General features: G+C 55.3%; 1 protein-coding gene across 1 annotated transcript in view; it reads right to left on the bottom strand.

Moving 5' to 3' along the window:
• Nucleotides 1-7,324, bottom strand: part of MYO15A (myosin XVA) — a 59,218-nt gene extending 51,894 nt beyond the window's left edge. Inside the window, exons 1-4 of the mRNA XM_049777665.1 lie at nt 3,656-7,324; nt 1,562-1,644; nt 768-831; nt 44-153 (exon numbers count right to left, since the gene is read on the bottom strand). Coding sequence (XP_049633622.1) covers nt 44-153; nt 768-831; nt 1,562-1,644; nt 3,656-7,324 — 3,926 coding nt within the window. The remainder of the gene's footprint in view (nt 1-43; nt 154-767; nt 832-1,561; nt 1,645-3,655) is intronic.
• Between the last annotated feature and the right edge of the window lie 7,163 nt (nt 7,325-14,487).

Here is a 14,487-nt window from a genome sequence, read left to right as displayed (position 1 = left end):
AGACCCCAGGACAGCCTTCCTTCCCTGCCTTAGAGACACTTACGGAGGATTCTCTCCCAAGGCCTTCCCACTGTACTGCTGCACCTGCTCTGGCCCATAGATTCCAAACATCTGATATGGGTTCACCGACACCAGGATACTGCCAATGTATGTCTGTTGGGCAGACAGTGGCTTCAGTGCTGTTGTGCTTCATGGACCTCTAGGATCCTCTCTCCCCTGCTCCCGGGACACTGGAGTTCTGCTTCTATATGTCTGACCTTGGTGTTTGAGTCTGGAACCTTCTAAGAACTTGAGGGGTATGCTGATCTGTTGTGGAATTTGGGGCACTGCAATAGGCTGAGGCTGCCAGGAGCTTAAAGTGAGCAAAGTTACATAGCCATGATCCTGAAAATGTATCTGTGCTGGCTGCTGCCTACTTCATCAATTCAGAGGCTTCGACCTCATGCTGAGAGGGCATTCCTCAGCTACTTCTGGCCATCCTATTTCTGGAATTCAGGCCCAGAGATTCTAGGACTCCATAGTACATTTGGGATTTTTTATATCCAGGTTTCTGTCCCTGGCACTATCATTGTTTTAAGACTCTGAATTTTAGAGCTTTAATTTCTAAAATTTTGTGATCAAATGGTAGAAACCCTAGAGTTCAAATCAGAGTCCACAGATCTGAGGTCCAGAAAAAGAGATCTGGACTTCCCACTGAGGCCCAAGGAGGAAAGGTAGCAGCTAATTTTCTTCCCTGAGCCTAGCACATTGCTAGTCCCAGGACTTACGTAGATGAGGTTCCGTTCAAATCTAGTCTTGAGATTGGACAGCACTGTAGACTCCTGGAGGTCTCTGGGAGGGCATAGAGAGGGCAGTAGGGGTTGGAATCAGAGCTGTATGATAACTCAGGGAACCTCCTTCTCCCTCAAGGCAGGGGCTTGGTCAGAAAGGCCTCAGTTCAAATCCTGGTTTTTGTTTGTTTGTTTTGGGGCTATACCTGTTGGTGTTCAGGGGTTAATCTTGGCTCTAAAATCAGGAATTTCTTCGAGCAATGCTCAGGAAATAATATGTAGTGCTGAGGGTCAAACAGGGTTCCCACTGTACCCATGTACTATTGCTTCAGCCCCTCAAATTATTTCTGACACCAACCAAAGACCCATAAGCAAGTTACTTAACTGTTCTTTGCCTCAGCTTCTCCATCAGTCCAATGGATATGATGCTCACTGTCCCTATTCCATTGGATAGGGACACTTGAAGTAGCAGGTGTGAGGGTGGAGTCATGATCCTGATGATCATCACATCCCCCACATTTTGGACACCTCCAACCTGTTGGCCTCCTCACAAGAAACACCCTTCCTCCAATCCTGTGGCTGAGACAGGAAGGCTTATAGAGGCAAAGAGATTTGAACAAGGTCCTCCAGCTGTAGGAGGTGGGACTAAGATTTGAACACAGGCCTATTTGACTCATTAGATTTGGACAGGCACAATTCAGACTGTTCCCTCCTTGCTCAGCAGGCAGATAAGTCCCGGAGGTCAAGGGGATGCAGTGATGTCTCACTGACCCTGCCACCCCTGCACTCACTCCAGCTGCGTCATGTCCTCCACCCCGTCCTCCCTGCGCTGCTCGCGGGATCTCGTGGATGGCAGGTTTCGGATAGAGTGCATCTGCAGGAGAGAGGATGCAGTTGGCCTGGTTGGTGGCTGTCCACAAAGGTGCCCTGGCTTGCCTATGACTGGCACCTCCTCCCTTTGTCTAGGAGGGAACCCCAAGACAGACCGGGTAGATGTAATTGGTCTCCAGTCATGGAAGGTCATGGTTTCCTGAGGAGTGAACAGGCCACCCTTGAACACAGGATACATGTCTGTCCTCTGTGTGCGCACACAGCCTCTGAGCAGAGACTCTCATGCTCTCAGGTGGGCACAACACACATGTGTACACTGCTTCCTCCAACTGCCCAGTTGCCCTCGCAACCTTATATTCTTCCAGCACTGACCCCCCATTTCTCCAAGGACCCCCTCGATCAATGCTTATGTGACAACTTGCTACACATCCCTATTTTGGTGCATGAGGCCTTCAAGAGAGCCAGAATGGAAACTTTCCCATTCAGCATCCTACTCCTGTATCCAGTCAGGACAACACGGAGACCCTACAAACACAGAGGCACACACTGACAGTTCCAGCTCCTACAGTCCCTCCCCACCATACACACAGACTCATGGTCATGCACACAGGCCTATGAGGCCTGACACACAAGTGCAGACACATGCTCCTCTCCTCCTGACATGTCTTCTTGTGTGCAGTCAGCTGATTCTAAAAAGTCACAATGCCATCTCTGGGCTATAGAATCTCTGCTGAGCCCATTTAAATGTACAACTAGGACTCAACTAAGAGCTGCCACATCTGCTGAGACTGTGGCATGTGCTCTTGCACACACACTTCCCTTGTTTGCTGTGGTAAGCCCAAGTACATATCAAGCATGCTGGCAGGTGTGACCTGCATGGCCTTGAGGACACATGTGCTCCCCGCCCTTCCAGTCTCTCTGATCTACCCTGTACCCCACCCTGAACAGGGCAGGAAAGGGAACACCAGGAGGGAGCCCCATGTGCTGCCTGTTTGTCAGACGCTAAATAGGACACAGTGAGTATCACCCTTGAGGCCCTGGCCTCCTGCCCACCCGCCAGCCTATGTGCGCCAGTGGCCGCAAACCCTAAATAATTCAGCCACTCACGTATTCCAGGGTAAGGAGGGCCCAGGCATCCTTGCCCCTCACCCCTGGGCGCCCTGCGCCCCGCTCCCGCAATGCTGCAGCCCACACGGCACGAGGCACCCGGCGCCGGGGCCAGGGCCCCCCCAACAGCCAAGCTGTCCCGTTTGCCATGGCAGAGCCCGGCTGGCTGCCCGCTCCATGGAGCATAGTCTGCAGAGGCTGAAAAATGTGTGCGGCACACAGTGCCCCGCCTACCCCTGTGTCCCGGGGGAGGCTCCGGTGACCACCCCCCTCTGCTGAGGGCCACCCAGTACCGGGCTCACATTCCACCATAAGCATGGGCAGCCAGCATGGGCTTGGCACCCCAAGACAGGTTGCCTGGCCCACACTCCCTTTACACAGGGCCCAAATAGAGCCCTCAGCTTAGTTTTGACCCACAGCATGACCTGTAGCTGCTCCGTTCCACCCGTGCAATGGGGAACTTGAAAACTTGCTTTCTGAGCACCCTGTTGTCAGTTCAGAATCCTGAAGCCCAGGAGATAGCTCTTATGCAGGAACCCCAAAGAGAGAAAGGCAAAAGATTAAGATTTGGTGGCTTGTCAATAGAAGACATATGAAAAAGTGTGAACACGGATGGGGTTTTGAGATGAGCTGGGAAGGCAAATCCTGTGGTTTTGTTCTTAGTGGAAATCTCTGAGGGGAAGCTGAAGAGCATATACTACTGACACAGGGCTGCTCAGAGCACTGGCAGGACCAAAATCCCTCCTCCACAGTGATGGGGAAGGATTTTGCATCCGCTCTGCCAGGATCTGCCTATGCTAGGCATTCAGTTCAGTCCTGAATCTGGGCACCTGAGGATCCTTTCCCCAAGTTACAGGCAAGAAGACTGAGACTGAGCAGCTCCCTACCTACCTGCTGCAGTTTCCCAGAATGGAACTCCCACTTGCCCCCCATACTGTCCTTCATACCTTGTTCAACCAGCTTTTGAGACCAATTTCTTCCCACGGTTCCCCTTGGGGTAGGCAGGAGGCTCTGGGGCCTAGGTTGCTGGACTGGGGGGTGGAGGGCCCTTGCAGACAAGTTCGGTGGGCCTTCACTCGAAGCCAGAGGCAGGACCAGAGCAGATTCCAGGTTCTCGGCTTGGAGACAGCGTCTGAGGCTTGGGATAGCTGGACAGTGGGCTGCAGGGAAGCTGTACCAACTGTCTGAACAGAGTCCACCTTGTGCACCTGGGGTGCGACTACAGCGAAACGTCCGGGGCTTGGCAGACGCCTTTCCCCTGCTTTGGGCAGGGGTGCAGGGGTCCCAGTGGGTGCCAAGGGGGCTGAGGCACTGGGTAGTGTTCCCCAGCGGCGCCACGGGGGCCATAAGGCCCTTGTCTGATCACATGCGGCCAGTGGGTGGGACAGGCTGAGCCTTAGTGCCTTTTGCTCTGGGTGGAAATCCTTGGGGGGTGACAGGTTGAGGGATTCAGGCTCTTCCGGTGTCTGGGGTCCCTTTTCCACCTCTTTAGTAGGGTCAGTTTCCTCTTCAGGCTTCTCTAGGCGTGGGCAGGCGGATTTGACCAGCTGTCCGGGACCTGGCTCCTGGTGTCCACCCAGGATGACACCAGTAGTGTCAGAAGCTGGGTTTTCTGACAGGGGAGCAGGAGATGGGACTGGGCCTACGTGCTGGAGAAAGGGGTTTTCGGGCACAGGGGATGGCCTGGAAAAGCCTCTGCGGCTGCTGGGGCCCCCAGGCCAGGGTGAGGGCGGACGCTGAACAGAAGGCAAGTCCATCTCCCAGCTGGGGGGCAGTGGCGGCACTGTCCAGGGTGTCTCAACGTCCTCCTCTTGCTGGCGCTGACTTTCCCGGGACTCGCGGGCGGCCGCGGGCCAGGCGCCAGCTCCCGGGGGCCGGTGGAAGGGCTGGCGCACTCGGGGCTTCACGGCCCTCGTGGGGGGCTCGCTGAGCCGGCGCCACGTGTGCGGGAGGCGCGAGGGCAGATTCAGGGATCCGCGCCTGGCACTGGGCCCGGGCATCGGGGGCGGCGAGGCCGACCGCGGGGCGCCCAGCACGGGCGAGCGCGGTGGGCCCGGGCGCCCAGAGGCCCTGCGCGGGGCCGGGGGCTCCCGCAGCGAGTGCGGACGGCGCAGCGGGGGCGAGAAGGGGCCGGCGCGGATGGAGGGCTGCGGGGACGCGGGCCCCACGGGCGAGCGGTAGCCCAGCCCGGGGAGACTCCGCAGCGAGGGCTGCGGCGAGGGCCGGGGCGTCCAGGCCCGCCTGCGCGACGCCTGCGGGGAAGGCCTGGGGAGGCCGAAGGGCGCCGGGAGCCGCCGGGAGCCGCGGAAGGACTGCCTGAAGCCCGCGAAGGCCAGCAGCTCGGGGGGCACGTCGGGGCGCACGGGCGGGGGCTCGGCGAAGGCCCACCAGCCGGCCTGGGGCGCCAGGGGCACGTGCGAGGGGGCGGCCCAGGGCGGCGGGTGGCGGCGCAGCGAGCCCGCGGGCGAGAAGGGCGGCCTTGGGCTGGCGGGCGGCGGGGCGGCGAGCGCGGTCCAGTGCGGCCCGGGCTGCAGCGAGGCCGGGGCGGGGATGGGGATGGGGATGGGGCCGGGGAGCGGGGCCGGGGCCGGGTCCGGGCCGGGCCCGGGCGGGGGCGCGCCGTGCGAGTTGTTGTTGTTGCGGGCCCGGGCCTGCGCCCTCCGCAGCACGATGGGCGTGCCGGGCCGCTCGGGGTCCATGCCGGCCAGCTTGTAGCCGAAGCGCTTGTAGGCCGCCTCGCGCACCGCGGGGCCGCCCAGCCGGGCCTTCTGGCTGGCCCGGAGGCGCGGCAGCGGCTGCTTCTCCGACAGCGTCTTCTTGAGGAAGCGCGCCAGGGACGTGGCCGGGCGCGGCGCGGGGCGCGCGAAGTCGGGCCCGAAGCCCAGCCCGCGGCGGGCGCCGAAGGCCGACAGGGCACGCTGGAGGTTGCGCTGGCCCGGCGTCAGGAAGCCCCAGAAAGGGTGGCCGTAGGGCACGGCGGGCACGGGCACGGGCGGCACCTCGTCCTCGTCCTCGTCGTCCTCCGCGTCCGCCAGGGGCAGGGGGATGTCCAGGGAGGGCGGCAGCGGCACCTCGAGCTTCTCCTTCCCGAACAGCTTGACCTGCGGCCGCGGGAAGAGCCGGAACCTGCGGATGAGGGACAGCTTGGAGCGGGCCGGCCTGTCCATGCCCTGCTGCTCGAAGAAGGCGTTGCTGGGCAGGCGGAAGGACGTGCTGGGCCGCTCGGTCGCGCCCGCCGCCTCCTCGGGCTCCTCCAGCTCCGCGATGTCGTCCATCGGGTGGGCGTAGGGGTTGTGGGGCGACAGGATGGGCGGCGGCACCCAGGGGTAGGCCAGGGGCGCCTCCTCGGGGTAGAGGTAGGGCACGTCGGGCGCGTAGCCGGCCTGCTGGCCCACGCCGTAGGGCCCTGGGGCGAAGGGGGCCGCGTAGGGGGCGCCGTAGGGCAGCGCGTAGGGGTCCAGGTAGGGCGCTTCGTACGGGAGGTCGTAGGGCAGGTCGTAGGCCGGGTAGGGGGCTTCGTAAGGCGCGTAGGGGTCCAGGTAGTAGCTGGGCGGGTACGCCTCGCCCTCGTAGCCGTCGTAGTAGCCGTAGGGAGACGCGTACCCGGCCGGGGGCGCGTAGGGGGGCTCGTAGTCGTCGTAGCCGTAGCCGTAGCCGTAGCCGGGGTAGACGGCGCCTCCGTAGTAGTCAGGGTGGTAGTAGTCGTAGGGGTCGTCGGGCGGGGGCCCGTGGCCGTAGTCCCCGTAGGGCGGCCAGGCCGGGCCGTAGGGGCTGTAGGGGCCGTAGGGGCCGTAGGAGCCGTAGGGGCCGTAGTAGGGGCCGCGGTCGGCCAGGTAGGGCTCCTGCTCCTCCTCGAAGTGGTACAGGGACTGCTGGTCGTAGTAGTCGTCGCCCTCGCGGTGGTAGTCGTAGTACTCGCCCAGGTCCTGGAAGCCCTCGAGCCCGTACAGCGACCTGCGGGAGCCCGAGTGTCGGAAGGGCGCCTCGTCCTCGAAGGGCAGGAAGCCCACGGGCTCCCCGGACGCGTAGATGCTGCGGCTGCGGGGGAACCTGCGCAGGCGGCCTCCGGGCTTCAGGATCTCGGCGCCCGACGGGAAGGGCAGCTTGCTGGAGCCCACGCGGGAACTGGAGCGGTTGAGCCAGGCGTCGAGCGTGGCCTGCTCGCTGCCCGACTCCTCCGCCTTCTTGATGAGGAACTTCTTGGTGAGCCAGTTGATGGCCGTGGACGCCTTGCTGAGGGAGCGGGCCCGGGGGCGCAGCCGGCCGTAGCCTCGGCGCCCCGGGAAGCGGATCACCATGAAGGACGGCTTCTTGCCCTTCATGGCCCGCTTCTTCTTGCCCATGCGCATCTGCGTCATGAGTTTGGACGTAGACTTGAGCACCGTGCGTGCCTTCTTCTTGCGTTTGGTCTTCTGCGGGCCGGTGTGGAGGCCCCAGAAGAAGGCCGATGCGCTCCGGAACTGGCCCTTCTTGGAGATCTTGGGCGTGCGGTCTCGGAAGCCCATGAACAGCCTCGACGTCCCCTTGAGGCTCCTTTTGGGCTTCTCCGGCTCTGGAGCCTTCTTCCCTTTCTTCCCTTTCTTGGCTTTCTTGTCTTCATCTTCATCCTTCGCCATGGTGGACACCTACTCCCCACTAGGCCAGGGGCCAGTGTCACAAGCTCAGGGACGTTGGAGTTACGGGACCTGCTGGGTAGCTGTGTTGCTACTGAGCATGTGCCTCCTCAGACACTGAGCACCAGGGACTGGCCCGAGTGGCTTGGGGAAGGACAGCCAAGCTACTTCTGGCCAGACCCAGATTCTGAGAGGGTAGATCCATAATTCATCTCCTTTAGACCCGCCTTGGGTTTCACCTTCAGGCGATGGTGGAAAGTGTGTGGGTGTTGTTTACTGCACCGTGGAGCCTATGTGGACCTTGGGGTTTCACCGTGGACATTCTGGCCAATACTAATCAAGTCTCCCCCTCCCCATACACACACCCCCTTCCTCTGCAGGCTAGGCTCAGCCCTCCAAAATGAGGGCTTGGGTCTCTGCCACTTGACAGGGAAAGTCACTATGCCGCATCCAGGGGAAGAAACCACTTGTCCCCAACCACCCAATTTGTCTGTACAAGGTGGGAAGCAGAACCCCCTCCTGAGCCAGAGTGGAATGTTCAAAGCCCACCGGGTATACGGAAGAACCACCTTGAACCTTCCAGGAGGCAGAGGAAGGAGAAGGGCAGTGGGGCAGGCAGGGTGCCCCAGGCTTCGGTCAGTGTAACCAGAGCTGGCTGGCTCTCAAGAGTATGAATAATGCACTTGGGGAACCAGGCTGCCGACTCAGAAGGCAAGTAAGGGAAGAGCTTGGGCCTGGGGAGGCTGATGCTGAGACTGGAGGGGTAGAAGCAGAAAGCGAGTGAGACTTGGCTCTGATGTCTTACTGGCTTTGGCGCTCAGGAAGCCTCAGTTTTCTTATCTGCCGGAAGAAGAATGATTAGAAGGAAGTATTGGCTGGAAAGACCACGTGTGGCTTGTATCTAAGCCTGGCCTTGGCTACTCCGTTTCTTCTACCCAGCCAAGAACACAGTGGTCATGTGATCCTTGCTCTCTCTGGGTGTGCTCATTGCTTCATGGTGGACACTCGCTTTTGCTTGGCTTTTGATTTAGGTGCCACACCTGGCAGTACTTAGGGGCTAAACCCAGTGCAGTGCTTGGGACACCAAGTAGTGCCTGGGATCAAATTCAGGTCTCCTGCAGGCAAAGAAAGTGTACTCATCTTTTGAGCCATCTCCCCAGTCCCCCAGGGTGGACGGCTACCACCTGACTGGGAGGTGAAAATCTGCAAACTGAGCTAGAGCCTGTTTATCGAAGGGGCTGGGGACACTCAGGTGCAGCAGCTCAGGAACTCAAGGCTTCAAAATCATCCCTTCTTCCCCTCTTTTCTCTGCCCAAGGATCATACATATGATCATACATACATACATATGATCATAAATATGTCTGCCCACGACAGACATACAGGAGCCCAGGGTGGCCAAAGACTGGCCTCCAACTACCAATAGTCTTCCTTACTTAGCTCTTCAGTCTTCTGGTCCTGCTGCCAGTTCTTTGATCATTCAGGTTTTACTCAGAAATCCAGGAGCAGCGAGGATCTGGCCCTACTGCTGCCACCTGCTGACTTCCTACTCTCCAGTGACTTTAGAGCTTCTGCTGGCTCAACTTGGATGGGAACAGGAGGGGGTCCTCCTCAGACAAGGGCTGAGCAGTGCATTTGCAAGCTAAGGATTCCCTATCCATCTTCCTACCTGTTTCTCACTGATTCAATTCTCTCACTTTTCTCCTTTTGTCTCCGCTCTTCTCACTTGCGTCAACCAGGTGCCTAGCAGTTCGTGTGTGTGTGTGTGTGTGTGTGTGTGTGTGTGTGTGTGTGTGTGTGTGTGTGTGTCTGTCCTGTCATGGGTTGGTAGAGCCTGCTGTGTGTGTGTGTGTGTGTGTCTGTCTGTCCTGTCATGGGTAGAGCCTGCTGTAGGCATTTCTCAGGAGCAGTAGGGGCACTTTTGGGGATGGACAGATACAGGATTGGAGAAGGCATCCAGTATCACCTGCCCTCCTAGGTAACTCTTCTATTTTTTTCTTTCTTTTTTTTTTTTTTAAGAAAGATACAGAGAGAGGAGAGACAGAGAGACACAGAGGGGAGAGAGAGAGAGAGAGAGAGAGAGAGAGAGAGAGAGAGAGAGAGAGAGAGAGAGAGAGAGAGAGAGAGAGAGAGAGAGAGAGAGAGAGGAACTCTTCTTTCTAGATTGTGGCTGCTGTCAAGAAAGCAAAGGGCAGGGGAGTCAGTCCAGAGATGCTTACACTTGTCCTTGTTCCTCTTGGATCTGGCTTCCAGAATGAGGTTCTGCATGGTTCCCATGGGATTCCCCCCAGGCCTTTGGGATAGAAACCTTCATCTCCGCTCTTCTTTCATTTCTTCTCAGGTGAAGAAACAGACTCAGAGAGCTGAAGTGACTTCAAAGTTGCCCCACTTAGGAGGTATAACCCAGGCCTGTGAACATCCAGAGATAACCTTCCTGCTCACTAGTTCTAGGCTCATGTAGGAGGGGAGCTACTCCAGATGCTGGGTGATGGTTGGGGGCTTAGCTAAACAGGCCTTAGAACCTGGGCCTTCTGGGAGCTCTGGAGCTGAGAACCCTACTGTGACATCAGACAAGCCAGCCAGTCCATCTTCTATTGGCTTCCTACAGTGCTTGTTCTTGATGGCATTCAGGTCACCCAGTTAGGGTTCCTGCTTAGAGCCCTGTTGGAGACTGTTTGGCATAACTAAAAGCCCTTTATACTAAAATCAAAATGGAGTCTCTGAAAGTCTGAGCAAAAGTGCCTACGTGACAATTAGCAGGAGCTGCCAGCCTAAGCAGCTAGCAAATGTGGCCTTTGCCCTTGGACCTAAAGAAAAGGGGAGTTACTGCATACCTCAGAACTAGGGGAGTTGACCACTGGCACCAAGATGTTCCCATAAAGATAGAGGCTGGTGGGCCTAGGCAGAGATTAGATCTTATACTTTGTTGCTCTAACAACTTGGGCCTCATGATTGATGAATGCCAGTCTCATGATATACAACCTTGTTAATTTTGAAAAAATGAGATGTGCCTATGGAAAGTTATATTTATTCCAAGAATGCCTTGCCCCTTTCTCTTTGTTTGGCCTGACTATAAAAGGCCTACCCCCTCCCAGAATAAATGGACTCTTGATCGGAACTTTTCGCCTTGAGTCTCCTTGTCTTCCCAATCCCTCTTTTCTTTCAGGCCGGAATCCTCTTCGTGACTCGGGAATAACTGTTGTGGTCTCCAGCCTCTCCTGAGGGTCGGGATCGAGGTCCCTGGAGGGGCCGCAGTGCCCCATTTGGATTCCTCATACAGTCGTGCCCCTATCCCCTAGGGTCACATTGTCAAGATGCACTTGCTTATAGCAAATCTATTCATAGGTGTTTACAGAAAGTGTGCTGCATGCAAGACACTGTCCAGTCACAATGAAACAAGCTTGGTGAGATAACTCAAGAGCACTTGCTTTGCATGTGGAATACTTGCTTTGCATATGGAAGCCCTAGGTTTGATCATGAAACTGCATGGTCCCTCAAGGACGAGATGTGCCCCCAAGCCAAATAGAAACAAAAAAGAATGATAAGTAAAAACCTCTGCTTCGTGAAGTTGATATATGAAGGTAAGGGGCCATTAACAAGGGAAATAAATAAAAGATGCAGCTGGCCAGATGGCAATGAGTACTGTGGCTGAAACAGTACAAGCACGCAATGAGAGCTGAGTTGTGGGCAGTGTCAAGTGAGGGCTGCATGGACCAACTGGGAGAGGCCCTGAGAAGATGAAGAGAGCCCAAGGAGTTGTCACAGTCCCAGTATGAGACGGCAAGATAACGGGGAACTGAAATATAGTGAGAGATGAATCGGGTGAGGTCAGAAGTCAGGGTGAGTATACAAGAGACCCCAATGAAGAATGGCTTTGACCAGAAGTGAGGCTAGAGCAGAGGAGGTTGAAATTGGACCAAGACTCCACAGGACCCCTGTGGTTGTTACAGTGAGGACTGTAGGGTGTGAGACCACATGGTGAGGCTTGAGTGGAAGCTATCAGGGCTGTCCCAGTGGTGGATGAGGACAGGGTGAGTTTCGAGCTAGTAGAGGTAGAGAAGTAAGATGCTGATTTATTTTTACCAACAAATAGAATCAACAGGAATTACAGGCAAGCAAGGTATAGCCCCCCCCCCCCCAATCCCCTTAGTACTGGGGAGGGAACATCTGTGGAGGGCTGTGGACAGAGTAGGTAAAGAAGGAACTGGATGTCAGCTTGGGACATATTGGTTTCAGGTGTCTGTTATGGATAAGTCCTGGAGTTGAGATGCAGCGATTAGAGGCGGAAGACACTAGAGGTATTCAGGCATATAGCTGGTGCTGAAGCCTGGAGGTTAAATCAATGCCTATGGAAGTGATGTCCAAGGAATAAGCCCCTTGGGGCTGCAATTATCTTAGGCCAAAAAGGCCATGCGTGGCCAGGGAGGAAGACAAATGGGAACAAGAGTCAAGTGAGTTGTGAATAGTTTCCCTTTAAGGGCAATGGTGGATGGAACTTTGGACTTAGGAGTATTGAGCAAGGGTGCAGGAAGAAGGGAGCAGGAATACTGGAGATAGATAATACAGAGATTAAGGTGTTTGCAGATTTTTGTGTGTGTGTTTGTTTTTTGGTTTTTGGGTCACACCCGGCAGTGCTCAGGTGTTACTCCTGGCTCTATGCTCAGAAATCGCTCCTGGCAGGCTCTGTGGAACTTATGGGATGCTGGTATTTGAACCACTGTCCTTCTGCATGCAAGGCAAACACCCTGCCTCCATGCTATCTCTCCGGCCCCAGGTATTTGCGTTTTTATTTTGTTTTAGGGCTATACCTGGTAGTGCTCAGGGCTTATTCCTGGTTCCTGGTGTTTCCCCTCCCACTGCTGGGAGGGATCTGAGGTTGGTAATTAAACTCTGGGGAAGGGGTGAAGGGGAGAGATTCTGGAAGAGATTGAGAAGCTTCAGGAGCAGGCAGGACAGAGAGATCTGAGACTGGAAGAATGCAGAGGCTGATTAGCTGAGAAGCTACACATGGTGGTTAGGGCCTTGTAATAAAACCTTGTCTCTGAAACTTCATAACTGCTGTGGGTAATTTCCTCGCTGTCACCCTGAACCCTCAGACCAGACAGACCAAAGAAGGTGGCTTGGCTGAGAAAGGCCTCATCACCCATCCACCATCAAGGACACTTATTAATTTAATACAACACCTGGCAGGTCTCAAAGGCCCATATGTGATGATGGGGATCAAACACAGGTCAGATGCAAACAAGGCAGCACCCAACTGTCTTTAGACCCTTTAAGGTTTTGTCTTCATCATGAAAATTTCCTATACATGGATGTACATGGAATCTATTATGTTGAGTGAAATAAGTCAGAGGGAGAGAGATAAACACAGAATATTCTCACTCATCTATGGGTTTTAAGAAAAATTAAGGCCCAGAGACATGAGAGTTACGGACTGGAAGGACCAACTCATAATTCAAAGCTCACCACAAAGAGTGGTGAACGCTGTTAGGGAAATAACTATAATAATGCTAAAGAATGAGAGAAGTAGATTGCCTGTTGCCAATACAGGCAGGTGTGGGGGAGGGGGCATTGGTGGTGGGAATGTTGCACTGGTGAAGGGGGGGTATTCTGTTTATGACTGAAACCAACTGCAAACATGCTTGTAATCATGGTGCTTAAATAAAAATTTATTAAAAATATAAAAAAGGTTTTATCTTCAGCACCATATGGTTCCCTAAACACCACCAGGTGTAGCCCTAGTTGGTCCTTGGCACCACAGAGCCCAAATAACACCACCACCTCAGACCCTCATATTGAGACCAACTAGCTGAGAATCACTAGGAATGGCCCCCAGGCTCCTTTAGCACCACTTGGGAGGCACCCTCGAACACTCAGAAACAGGACTGGAGAGATGGCTCAAATGAGAATGCTTCTTTTGTATATGGAACCCCAGATTTGATCCTCAGTACTGTTCCCTAGAGAACTGCTGGGAGTGATACCTGCTGAACTGGGAGTAACCCCTCAATACTACAGGTGCTGCCTAAAATAAAGGAAGAAGGGGCCAGAGCTATAGCACAGTGGTAGGGTGTTTACCTTGCACGCTGCCAACCCAGAACAGACTCCAGTTCGATTCCTGACATCCCATATGGTCCCCGGAGCCTGCCAGGAGCGATTTCTGAGCGCAGAACCCTGAGCGCCACCAGGTGTGTGACACCCCCCCCCCCAATAAATAAAATGAAGAAAACAAAGGGGAGAGGGGAAGAAGGATGGAAGAAAGAAAGGGGAGGGAGGGAGGGAAGGAGTGGAGGGAAAGGGGAAGAGATAATATACATGCCTATACAGCATGTACCAGTACTACCTACTCTTGGGCACTGCCCAGTGGAGGATGAGCCTTGGCAGTTATTAGAGACCACCACCTGTCTGTTCTGGGAGGGGATGTTTAACTATTGGCAGTAGGGCTGCCCATAGACCTCCTTTTGCTCTCTGAAGCACAGGCTTGCTCCAGTCCACTGAGGGGGCTTCTCCTCCTCTGATGGAGTAGGAGAGGCCCCATCTCCTTCCCATTTGTTGCTGTAGGAATCCAAGTCTTGATCATTCATTCAGTCTTGGTTGTGGATCTATTGTCACAGGGACTGTGTGGGTACCCAGGAGTCATCGTGATTGTTGTTTTATGCAATGCCCAGGATTACCGGAAACAGTGACTTCTAACCATTTCCTTGTTTCCTTCCTGTAGCTCCCTTGTCCTACTAGTTGGCCTCCTAGTTCTCATGCCATGTTCATCCCATGTCACCCCCACTTATAAGATTTTCACTGTAGCTCCCACAGATTATATATCAAGGATATATAGTACAGGGCATATTGTACATATTGTACAGGGCAATGTTTCTTGGTTCAGAAACACTGACGGGGGGTGGGGGCACTGGAAAGGCAAGCCCAAATGATCTGAGTTCAAGAAGTTTTCCTGAGTTAGCAGCCCAGAGCCAAGACTAAAGAATGAATAAAAGCTCCCCAGATGGAAGAGGGTGGAGTTATGTAGAACCTGTGAGTTAGTAGCCAGACGGTAGGCAGTCAGAGACTGGCCTTAGGAAGCTGTTTGGGTTTGGGCTGAAGTCTCCATCCTGAAGGTGGTGAGGAACCTTGCAAATTTCTATGCTGTCAACTGAATAGTGACCGGAGGAGTATTTT

Source organism: Suncus etruscus, chromosome 7, assembly GCF_024139225.1.
Source record: "Suncus etruscus isolate mSunEtr1 chromosome 7, mSunEtr1.pri.cur, whole genome shotgun sequence".
In the NCBI taxonomy this organism is placed as follows: domain Eukaryota; kingdom Metazoa; phylum Chordata; class Mammalia; order Eulipotyphla; family Soricidae; genus Suncus; species Suncus etruscus.
This window is presented reverse-complemented; position numbering and strand designations above follow the sequence as displayed.